The sequence below is a fragment of the Scyliorhinus canicula genome, chromosome 2 (genome assembly GCF_902713615.1).
Source record: "Scyliorhinus canicula chromosome 2, sScyCan1.1, whole genome shotgun sequence".
Taxonomy (NCBI): Eukaryota; Metazoa; Chordata; class Chondrichthyes; order Carcharhiniformes; family Scyliorhinidae; genus Scyliorhinus; species Scyliorhinus canicula.
This window is the reverse complement of record NC_052147.1, coordinates 82,469,020-82,481,603: the sequence shown is the minus strand read 5'-3', so window position 1 is coordinate 82,481,603 and position 12,584 is coordinate 82,469,020. Positions and strand designations below refer to the sequence as shown.

The window sequence follows — 12,584 nt, the reverse complement described above, 5'->3', positions numbered from 1 at the left end:
AATCTTCCATCCCAGGATCCTCCATTCCCCCATTGCTCCCCCACCCCTCAACACGCCCTGCCCACGCACCCCCGGCCACTTGTGTCCCCAGTTCACCGGACTCTTGGAGCAAACAGTGGGAGATAAGTTGCCCATTGTTATTGCAATACAATGCTTTTTGGGTTCCAAAAGAAAAGCAGGGCAAAGATTTAGCAAATTCACAGGAAGACAATACACAAATGGCTCAACTTTATTAGTTTTAACAATATATCAAATACTGTAACAGGCAAATGATTAAAAGTGGATTGTTTTCTGAAACAATCTGCCCACATTTAAAAATGCAATTCTCTCTCTCTCAATTTAAAAAGATAATGTAATAGACAAATAGACAAAGCAACCAAGCGGGAGATCCAAGGAGTAGGTACGTGATGGCGAGTGGCAAATTGGGAGGCACATCCATGACTTTGGTGAATGTTTATTATTCAGTTGGGATGACACTGACTTTGTGAAGAAGTTGTTGTCTAAGATTCCAGACTTGGATACACATCAGTTGATCATGTATATTACATTGCGTATCAAAGCATAATGCATAAAAACTGTACTTTAACTAATATTTTACACAATTGAAATATTTCAGCAAGGCCTACAAAGAAAAAAGCTGCAAAAATTGGGAAAAAGAATTCAATGGTAAACAAAGGTAAGTGACTCTGCACTAATTGCTGCTTTAAGTTGTATTATAAGACAAAGCATCTGGGTGTCGTGTGTCACATGATTATGCGGTGACATTATCCGAGGCATTTGGGAGATTTTCCCTCCATGCTACCTAGGGCTGCAAGCAGCACCTCTAATAAAGTCTGACTAGCTGCTTAAGTAACCTACGGGCACCCTTTTCATCCTTTGTTTCTACTGTAAAGAAACAGCAGAACAACTCCAACATTTTTTTCCGAAAATATTTTATTGAAGCATTTATAATTTTCACATTAACATTTCTTAAACAACCGTGCCGGCCGACACACGCAAAACACCTCAAAAGAACAAAAAACAGAAAACTACGACCCCCGCCCTATTCCTTAATTACCCGTTCACTAAGTTCCCTGACCGCATCTAACATTGCCATGCCTCCTGTTTTCCTTCCCCCCGCCCAAATACTGCTGACGTTCAATTTTCCTTGAAGAAATCGATGAACGGCTGCCATCTCCGGGCAAACCCCTGAGTTGATCCTCTCAAGACCAAATTGATTTTTCCCAGACTGAGAAACCCTGCCATGTCACTAACCCATACGCCTGACTTTGGAGGCTCCGAGTCCCTCCATCCCAGAAAAATCCGTCTCCGGGCCACCAGGGAGGAGAAGACCAGGATATCGGCCTTCCTCTGCCCTGGCCCCCGGATCTTCCGATACCCCAAATATTGCCAGTTCTAGACTTGGAGTTACCCTACCTTCCAGGATTCTGACATAACGTCCGCAACCCCCTGCCAGAATCCCCTCAACTTCGGACATACCCAGAACCTATGCACATGGTTCGCCGGGCTACCCCCACACCGCCCACATCTGTCCTCCACCTCCTCAAAGAACCTGCTCATCTGGGCTGCCGTCATGTGGGCCCTATGGACCACCTTGAACTGGATCAGGCTGGCACACAACAAGGATGAGTTGACTCTCTTCTGTACTACGTAAAGATAATAGGGGCAGCAGTGTAGCATGGTGGTTAGCATAAATGCTTCACAGCTCCAGGGTCCCAGGTTCGATTCCCGGCTGGGTCACTGTCTGTGTGGAGTCTGCACGTCCTCCCCCTGTGTGCGTGGGTTTCCTCCGGGTGCTCCGGTTTCCTCCCACAGTCCAAAGATGTGCGGGTTAGGTGGATTGGCCATGCTAAATTGCCCGTAATGTCCTAAAAAAAGTAAGGTTAATGGGGGGGGTTTGTTGGGTTACGGGTATAGGGTGGATACGTGGATTTGAGTAGGGTGATCATTGCTCGGCACAACATCGAGGGCCGAAGGGCCTGTTCTGTGCTGTACTGTTCTATGTAATTGAACAAAATAGGTAGATAAGTGATGACATGGACAAATCATGATGACAGTGATGATTATACAATACCAAATAATATGTATGAGTCCAAAGTTCATGAATTAATATGCTTTCGTGGTTTTCTCGTTTTGTCATTGAGTGGTGATGTTGATGGTGGCATGTCCTTGCCATCAGTGTCCCTGTGCTTAAGGAACCAAGAAGTTGTCAAATTACTTGGTTGTCAGATTTGGACTTTTTTTTTGTATGCTTGTGGTAGTGATGCTGTATGCCATCTGTGTTGAAAGCTGGTTTGCTTTGTTGTGGAGCAAACTTGAATCGGTGAGATTTGCTGTTATGCCATGGTATGGATTTACTCCTGCCAGTGTTGGGAGCTGTGCTGTTACATTGTCCTGCATTTGCAGACTTGTACCAAGTAGTACCAGTTGTTCCAGTGCTTTCGTTTTTGTTGTGCTTGTTGACGTTGGTGCCTTTGGTATGCTTCTTGTTGTTGTCAGTGTTGTTGATTTTGTCGGTTTTGATGTTGTGCTTGTTGCACTCAATGACCACACCGAGTGGAGAATTCGAGTCATTCACAAGGTTACTTGTGTCAGTGTCCTTTGTGGCATCTGCTTTTTCATTGAGCGTGCCGTCTCTGATTCCTCGGCTCTCCCGTCTGGAGTCATGTCCGGTTCACTGGAAGTATCTTTAGCTTGTCGATGCTTCCCGTTTGGAGTACTTTCTGGTTCACCTGATTCAGCTTTGGTTTCTTGACACTCCCCGTCCAGAGTCATTTCAGGTTCACTTGAATCATCTGAGGTGTCACTTGAATCTCCTGAGGAGTCTTGATGCTCCCTGTCCGGAATCAAAACGTTCAGGAATGCATTTTCTTTTGGAGAGGCTCAAGTGGATGAGGTTTGAATTAACGTAGTGTCACTGGAGTCACTAGTAACCTCACTTGGATTGTCGACTGCTTCTGTACATACTAGCTATCATGTTGCACATCTTGTATGGGAATTGTGAAGCCTTTGTCACTTGTCGTACATACAGTGGGTAGATCTTCAGTGTCTTCTTGTCGGTTAGATGAGCTGGGTAGACTGTCAGAGTCTTCTGGTGGTTCAAATAATCTGGGTAGACTGTCATAGTCGTTCTGTTCACGTGAGCGTGGTAGACTGTCATAGTCGTCTTGCTGTGCACTTGAGTGTGGCAGACTTGCATCGTCTGCTGTTGGTTGCACAGAGGAGGTTGCTAGACCTTCATGGTCTTGTTCATGCAAGGACTGCGCTCTGGAGTCTTGCATTGCTTCCATCGTGGAGTCTGTCAACAAGCTCGCTGTGGAGGCTTGTATTGCTCTCTCTATGGAGTCTGGCTTCGTTCTCTGTGTGAAGACGTGCAGTGGCCTCGCTGTGGAGTCTGTCACCACTTTCTGTGCTGAGTCGGGGACTCTTCATGGTGCGTGGACCACTGGTGTGGCATCAGGCCGCTCTCTGTGGGCTTGTACCACTCTCTGCCTCTTGGCTTCAGGCCATAGGAGAATCCTGTACTCATGGGTCGGGTTATCGTCTGTGCTGGGCTGAGGATCCTCAAATCCGAAGAACTCGTCCATGTCCGTGTCGGAGTCTTCACTGTACAACACATCTCGTTGCGGATTTGGAGTTGGTACTCAGGTCGCCACGTCCAATGATGAAATCATCTTCTGACTCGTAGTCTTCAAGGACCATATCATCACTTTCTGTGTTGGAGCTGTCATTGTGCTCGCGACGTCCAAAGAAGAAATCAATGTCTGAGTTGTAGTCTTCAAGGACTGAATCATCTCTTGGGGCGTTGCTAACTGCTTGTTGCAGGGTTCTGCGGAGGTTACTTTCAGCTACTGGTTGAAGTTCAGGCATTATGCTGTCGTTCCAGGTGAAAGAATTGTATTTTCCGGCTTTAAAATCTTTTCCCACTATTTTGAGACATTTCCCCTTTAAGTGGGCGTGGTCCGGGGCCTCGATGTCATGACGCTAGTGACGTAGAGCATAGGAATGGATTGCTCAGATCGCTGTTCTTTTACTGTGCCCTGTTTGCGCAACTGTAACTTCTTTTTCTGTGCGCACTTTGCGCTATTGCGCATGCGCGGCTTCTCGCGCATGCGCAAACCACTGTTTTGCCGGTACGCTTGTATGGCTCCTTTCCCAAGATGGCTCCCAAAACAGCCGTTTTCTGCATTTGCAGGCCTACCTTCGCCTTGTGGTGAGTATTGGCGCCTCTTTTACTGTTCTCTCTTTTGTTTTCCTTGCAGTATGTTTGAAACTTTTTCAGGACTGTCTGGAAGTCTCTCTTGTCTTGCCCTTTGGAGTACTTGAAGGTCTTGAAGATTTCTGCTGCTCTTGCACCCGCAATGGCGAGCAGAAGCTTTATTTTCTCTGCATCCGCCATGCCATCTAGGTTGGACGCTACCAGGTAGATCTCGAATCTCTGCCTGAACGCACACCAGTTTGCACTGAGATTGCCCTGGTACCTGAGCTGCTGTGGAACTGGAATCTGAAACATCTTGCCTGGGTGCTGTTGCTAGTAGTCACGGATTTGTTGAGTTGAACTATAGAGATTTAACAGGCACTCCTGGAACCATGTTGTGTTATGCTTCTTCATGTAGCATAAGCTACTTCCTTGATTTATGCTCTGACAAAGGAAGGTGCAGACTTGGAGATAGGTTTAACACATTTATTGAACAGTTAACAATTCTCCTACTTGAGTTTGACTCTCCTGCTAACCTTGCTATAGTAACCCAATCTAACTAACCAGTCTGCTCTAATCCATGCGGTGGGTGTGATGCTTCCTGATCTGCCCCTGTCTTTCTAAGTGTCGCCTATGGAAAGAGAAAGAGCATGTGTGCCCTGTCCTTTTCTATGGGTTGCCCCCTTGTGGTAGTGTAACCTCTGGGTGTTTCTAGATTTCCCATTGGTTGTGTCCTATCTTACTGAACTATTGGTTGAATGTCTGTGTGTCATGATGTCTCTGGTGCTCCCTCTAGTGTTCACTTAGTTCTAGTGTATCTACATTAACCCCTTGTGCATCTAAAGTGATGCATATCACCACACCTGGCATATGTTGCGGTCGCGTTGACCCTACTCAACGCATTTGCCCAAAGGCCCTCTATCTCTTCCCCCCGGCTCCTCCCACTTTTGCTTCAGCTCCTCGGTCTGCGTCTCCTCCGATCCCATAAGCTCTTTATATATGTTCGAGACACTCGCTCTCCTATCCATCCTCTAGAAACCACCCTATCCTGAATCCCCCTTAGTGGCAGGAGTCGGAAGGTTGGCACCTGCCTCTGCAAAAAGTCCCGTACCGGCAGATATCAAAATTCATTTCTCCTCGCCAATGCAAACTTCTCCTCCAGCTCTGGAGGAGCTTCTCCTCCATACTCGGGAAACTTCCTTCTATAAACAAGTCCCCCATCCTCTCAATCCCTGCTCTCCGCCAAATTCGGAACCCCCCATCCATCCTCCCCGGGGCAAACTGGTGATTATCGCAGATTGGGGACCAGACCGATTCCCCCTCTGCTCCCACATGTCTCCTCCATTACCCCCAGACTCTCCGGGCCGCCACCACCACTGGACTGGGGAGTACCGCGCCTGCGGGAACAGCAGAGGCGCTGTTACCAACGCCCCCAGACTTGTGCCCTTACAAGAAGCCGCCTCCATGCGCACCCATGCTGTCTCCCCCCCCCCCCCCCCCCGGGCCAGCCACCTCCTCATCATGGCGGGGATGGGACGTTTCGGCGTGGCCAGTTCGGCGTGGCCGATTCGGCGGGGCCAGTTCGGCGTAGCCGATTGGAATGGGACGTTTCGGCGTGGCCGATTCGGCGGAGGAGTTTTTCGGCGGAGGGACGTCAAATTAGTTATAGTCGCAAAATGTTTGTGCAGCCCATTTCTTGTATCTTTTCCTTCCAGCCGCCTCAGATATCGTGTTTGTGCACCAAACCGGGTCTGACTTTACACAGCCGGTGTTACTGAAGATATTGTGACTTTACACAATGTGTTAAGTCAGACAGCAGTGTAGATCACTGGGCAGCTGCTTCAATACTTTCAGTAACACCGGCTTTCTTTAAGAGACCCGGCTTGTGCACAAACACGATATCTTCAGTAACACCGGCTGTGTACAGTCAGACAGCAGTGTAGATCACTGGCGAACTGGTTTAATGTTGGTGCCTTTCTTTAAGAGACCCGGTTTGGTGCACAAACATGATATCTGAGGCGGCTGGAAGGAAAAGATACAAGAAATGGGCTGCACAAACATTTTGCGACTATAACTAATTTGACGCCGAAACGTCCCTCCGCCGAAAAATTCCTCCGTCGAATCGGCTACGCCGAACTGGCCACGCCGAAACGTACCAAACCCCATCATGCCAATATTAGCCGCCCAGTAGTAATTGCTGAAATTCGGCAGCGCCAGCCCACCATCCCCCCGACTCCGCTCGAGCATTGCCCTCTTCACTCGCGGGGACCTGCCCCCCAACACAATGCCCACAATAATCTTTATTGATCCGCTTAAAAATGGACTGTGAGATGAAGATGGGGAGGCATTGAAAAACGAATAGGAATCTCGGGAGGACCGTCATTTTTACCGTTTGAACTCTGCCCGCCAGAGACAATGGGAGCGCATCCCATCTCCGGAAATCCTCCCTCATCTGATCCACCAACCTGGCCAAGTTCAATTTATGTAGCCGGTCCCAATCCCGCGCCACTTGGATACCTAGGTACCTGAAGCTTTCCCCTACCAATCTGAACGGCAGTTCCCCAGTCGCCTCTCCTGACCGCTCGCCTGGACCACAAACATCTCGCTCTTCCCCATATTGAGCTTATACACTGAAAACAGGCTGAATTCCCCTAAAATTCCCATAATTTCTTCCATCCCCTCCATTGGGTCTGAGACATACAAATGCAGGTCATCCGCATACAACAGGACCCTGTGCTGCAACACCCCCCCCCCTTCCCGGACCAGCAATTGCCAGCGGCTCTATAGCCAGCGCAAACATCAGTGATCAGTCCTGTCTTGTCCCCCGGTGCAGTCTGAAATAGTCCGAAGTCACCCTGTTCGTCCAAACACTTGCCACAGGAGCCTAGTACAGCAACCTGACCCAGTCAATAAAGCCCCTCCCAAATCCGAACCTCTCCAGCACCTCCCATAAATAATCCCACTCAACCCGGTAAAAAGCTTTCTCCGCGTCCATCGCGACACTAACTCAACCTCCCTACCTTCCAGGGGGCATCATGATCACGTTTAGCAGCCTTCTTACATTGGCCACCAGCTGCCTGCCCTTAACGAACCCCGTCTGATTCTCCACAATAACGTCCGGTACACAGTCCTCAATCCTGGAGGACAACATTTTGGCCAACAGTTTGGCGTCTACGTTCAACAAGGAAATCTGCCTGTAAGACCCACATAGCTCTGGGTTCTTGTCCCATTTCACGTTAAGCGAGACCATTACCTGTGACATCGTCTGGGGCAGAACCCCTTTTTCCCCAGCCTCGTTAAACACCTTCATGAGCACCGGTCCCAATATCCCAGAGAACCTTTTATAGAACTCAACTGGGTTCCCATCCGGTCCCGGGGCTTTACCCGACTGCATGGCCTTCAGGCCCTCCACTATCTCCTCCAGCCCGATTGGGGCCCCCAGCCCTTCCACCAGCTCCCGTTCCACCTTCGGGGAAGTCAGTCCCTTCAGGAAGTGCCTCATCCCCTCCAGCCCAGCAGGGGGTTCTAACCTATACAACTCACTATAAAAGTCCCCAAAGGCCTTGCTCACCCCCGCCGAGTTTCCAACTAAGTTCTCATCCATCGTCAATAACTTTCCCTATTTCTCTAGCTACCTCCCTCTTTATGAGCTGCTGTTCAGGCATCCTGCTGACCTTCTCACCGTGCTCCTAGATCACCCCCCTCACCTTTCTGAGCTGCTCCACTGCCCTTCCGGTGGTTAACAAGCCAAATTCCGCCTGTAGCCTCCGGCATTCCCTTAACAGCCCTGCCTCCGGAGTCTCCGCATACCTCCTGTTGACTCGTAGAATCTCTTTTACCAGTCGGTCCATCTCTGCCCTATCTGTCCTGTCCCTGTGAGCCCGGATCGAGATCAGCTCTCCTCTCACCACTGCCTTCAGCGCTTTCCAGACAACCGCTGCTGAGACCTCCCCGTATCATTTACCTGCAGGTAATTCAGCATGCACTGAATAAAAAGACTAGAGGGGTTGCGATCCTGGTTAATAAGCAGGTGACATTTGAGGTAGGAAGAATAGTCTCGGATGTGGGAGGTCACTGGGCAGCACGGTAGCACAAGTGGTTAGCATAATGGCTTCACAGCGGCAGGGTCCCAGGTTCGATTCCCGACTAGGTTGCTGTCTGTACGGAGTCTGCATGTTCTCCCGTGTCTGCGTGGGTTTCCTCCGGGTGCTCCGGTTTCCTCCCACAGTCCAAAGAACATAGAACATAGAACATAGAACGATACAGCGCAGTACAGGCCCTTCGGCCCTCGATGTTGCACCGACATGGAAAAAAACTAAAGGCCATCTAACCTACACTATGCCCTTATCATCCATATGCTTATCCAATAAATTTTTTAATGCCCTCAATGTTGGTGAGTTCACTACTATTGCAGGTAGGGCATTCCACGGCCTCACCACTCTTTGCATAAAAAACCCACCTCTGACCTCTGTCCTATATCTATTACCCCTCAATTTAAGGCTATGTCCCCTCGTGCTAGCCACCTCCATCCGCGGGAGAAGGCTCTCGCTGTCCACCCCTCTGATCATTTTGTATGCCTCTATTAAGTCACCTCTTAACCTTCTTCTCTCTAACGAAAACAACCTCAAGTCCATCAGCCTTTCCTCATAAGATTTTCCCTCCATACCAGTCAACATCCTGGTAAATCTCCTCTGCACCCGTTCCAAAGCTTCCACGTCCTTCCTATAATGAGGCGACCAGAACTGTACGCAATACTCCAAATGCGGCCGTACTAGAGTTTTGTACAACTGCAACATGACCTCATGGCTCCGGAACTCAATCCCTCTACCAATAAAGGCCAACACACCATAGGCCTTCTTCACAACCCTATCAACCTGGGTGGCAACTTTCAGGGATCTATGTACATGGACACCGAGATCCCTCTGCTCATCCACACTACCAAGAATTTTACCATTAGCCAAATATTCCGCATTCCTGTTATTCTTTCCAAAGTGAATCACCTCACACTTCTCCACATTAAACTCCATTTGCCACCTCTCAGCCCAGCTCTGCAGCTTATCTATGTCCCTCTGTAACCTGCAACATCCTTCCGCACTGTCTACAACTCCACCGACTTTAGTGTCGTCTGCAAATGTACTCACCCATCCTTCTGCGCCCTCCTCTAGGTCATTTATAAAATTGACAAACAGCAACGGCCCCAGAACAGATCCTTGTGGTACGCCACTCGTAACTGAACTCCATTCTGAACATTTCCCATCAACTACCACTCTCTGTCTTCTTTCAACTAGCCAATTTCTGATCCACATCTCTAAATCACCCTCAATCCCCAGCCTCCGTATTTTCTGCAATAGCCGAACGTGGGGAACCTTATCAAACGCTTTACTGAAATCCATATACACAACATCAACTGCTCTACCCCCGTCTACCTGTTCAGTCACCTTCTCAAAGAACTCGATAAGGTTTGTGAGGCATGACCTACCCTTCACAAAACCATGCTGACTATCCCTAATCATATTATTCCTATCTAGATGATTATAAATCGTATCTTTTATAATCCTCTCCAAGACTTTACCCACCACAGACGTTAGGCTCACCGGCCTATAGTTACCGGGGTTATCTCTACTCCCCTTCTTGAACAAAGGGACCACATTTGCTATCCTCCAGTCCTCTGGCACTATTCCTGTAGCCAATGATGACCTAAAAATCAAAGCCAAAGGCTCAGCAATCTCTTCCCTGGCTTCCCAGAGAATCCAAGGATAAATCCCATCCGGCCCCGGGGACTTATCTATTTTCACCTTGTCCAGAATTGCCAACACTTCTTCCCTACGCACCTCAATGCCATCTATTCTAATAGCCTGGGTCTCAGCATTCTCCTCCACAATATTATCTTTTTCTTGAGTGAATACTGACGAAAAGTATTCATTTAGTATCTCGCTTATCTCCTCAGCCTCCACACACAACTTCCCACCACTGTCCTTGACTGGCCCTACTCTTACCCTAGTCATTCTTTTATTCCTGACATACCTATAGAAAGCTTTTGAGTTTTCCTTGATCCTACCTGCCAAAGACTTCTCATGTCCCCTCCTTGCTCGTCTCAGCTCTCTCTTTAGATCCTTCCTCGCTTCCTTGTAACTATCAAGCGCCCCAACTGAAACTTCACGCCTCATCTTCACATAGGCCTCCTTCTTCCTCTTAACAAGAGATTCCACTTCTTTGGTAAACCACGGTTCCCTCGCTCGACTCCTTCCTCCCTGCCTGGCTGGTACGTACTTATCAAGAACATGCAATAGCTGTTCCTTGAACAAGCTCCACATATCCAGTGTGCCCAACCCTTGCAGCCTACTTCTCCAACCTACACATCCTAAGTCATGTCTAATGGCATCATAATTGCCCTTCCCCCAGCTATAACTCTTGCCCTGCGGGGTATACTTATCCCTTTCCATCACTAACGTAAAGGTCACCGAATTGTGGTCACTGTTTCCAAAGTGCTCACCTACCTCCAGATCTAACACCTGGCCTGGTTCATTACCCAAAACCAAATCCAATGTGGCCTCGCCTCTTGTTGGCCTGTCAACATATTGTGTCAGGAAACCCTCCTGCACACATTGTACAAAGAACGACCCATCTAATGTACTCGAACTATATCTTTTCCAGTCAATATTTGGAAAGTTAAAGTCTCCCATAACAACTACCCTCTTACTTTCACTCTTTTCCAGAATAATCTTCGCCATCCTTTCCTCTACATCCCTAGAACTATTAGGTGGCCTATAGAAAACTCCCAACAGGGTGACCTCTCCTTTCCTGTTTCTAACCTCAGCCCATACTACCTCAGAAGAAGAGTCCCCATCTAGCATCCTTTCCGCCACCGCAATACTGTCCTTGACTAGCAGCGCCACACCTCCCCCTCTTTTGCCCCCTTCTCTGAGCTTACTAAAACACCTAAACCCCGGAACCTGCAACAACCATTCCTGTCCCTGCTCTATCCATGTCTCTGAAATGGCCACAACATCGAAGTCCCAGGTACCAACCCATGCTGCCAGTTCCCCTACCTTATTTCGTATACTCCTGGCATTGAAGTAGACACACTTCAAACCACCTACCTGAACACTGGCAACCTCCTGCGAAGTCAAATCTGTGCTCCTGACCTCTATACTCTCAATCTCCCGTACCCCAAAACTACAATCCAGGTTCCCATGCCCCTGCTGAATTAGTTTAAACCCCCCCAAAGAGCACTAACAAATCTCCCCCCCAGGATATTGGTGCCCCTCAGGTTCAGATGTAGACCATCCTGTCTATAGAGGTCCCACCTTCCCCAGAAAGAGCCCCAGTTATCCAGAAATCTGAATCCCTCCCGCCTGCACCATCCCTGTAGCCACGTGTTTAATTGCTCTCTCTCCCTATTCCTCATCTCACTATCACGTGGCACGGGCAACAACCCAGAGATAACAACTCTGTTTGTTCTCGCTCTGAGCTTCCATCCTAGCTCCCTAAAGGCCTGCCTGACATCCTTGTCCCCCTTCCTACCTATGTCGTTAGTGCCAATGTGGACTACGACTTGGGGCTGCTCCCCCTCCCCCTTAAGGACCCGGAAAACATGATCCGAGACATCACGTACCCTTGCACCTGGGAGGCAACATACCAAACGTGAGTCTCTCTCGCTCCCACAAAATCTCCTATCTGTGCCCCTGACTATTGAGTCCCCAATTACTAATGTTCTACTCCTTTCCCCCCTTCCCTTCTGAGCAACAGGGACAGACTCCGTGCCAGAGGCCCATACCCCATGGCTTACCCCTGGTAAGTCGTCCCCCCCACAAGTATCCAAAACGGTATACTTGTTATTCAGGGGAACGACCGCAGGGGGTCCCTGCACTGACTGCTTCTTCCCAGTCCCTCTTACAGTTACCCATCTATCTCCAGTCTTTGGTGTAACTACTTCCCTGAAACTCCTATCTATGACCCCCTCTGCCTCCCGAATGATCCGAAGTTCATCCAGCTCAAGCTCCAGGTCCCTAACATGGTTTTTTTTTTTTTTTAAATAATTTTTATTGCGAAATTTTGATTTTATACAACAATAACGCACCTTAGTAAAATACCGAAAATAACAATAATATTAACAAGTATACATTCGCCCCATCCCCATGAACAACCCAGCATTTTAACAACAACGCAAATTAACACACTATAAAGTTACAGAATAAACACTACAATACTGCACCCCCCCCCCCCCCCCCCCCCCCCCCGGGGTTGCTGCTGCTATTGACCCAGTGACCTATCTCTGAGCCAGGAAGTCCAGAAAAGGCTGCCATCGTTTATAGAACCCTTGTATTGATCCTCTCAGGGCAAATTTGACCTTTTCCAATTTTATAAATCCCCGCCATGTCACTGA

The 12,584-nt window shown here is 48.6% G+C and overlaps 1 protein-coding gene across 1 annotated transcript in view; it reads left to right on the top strand.

Annotated features, from left to right (window-relative positions):
- The window catches only part of coch (coagulation factor C homolog, cochlin (Limulus polyphemus)), a 147,760-nt gene that overhangs the window by 55,441 nt on the left and 79,735 nt on the right, over positions 1-12,584 (top strand). Inside the window, 1 exon segment of the mRNA XM_038781460.1 lies at positions 617-676. Within this exon segment, the coding sequence (XP_038637388.1) occupies positions 617-676 (60 nt within the window).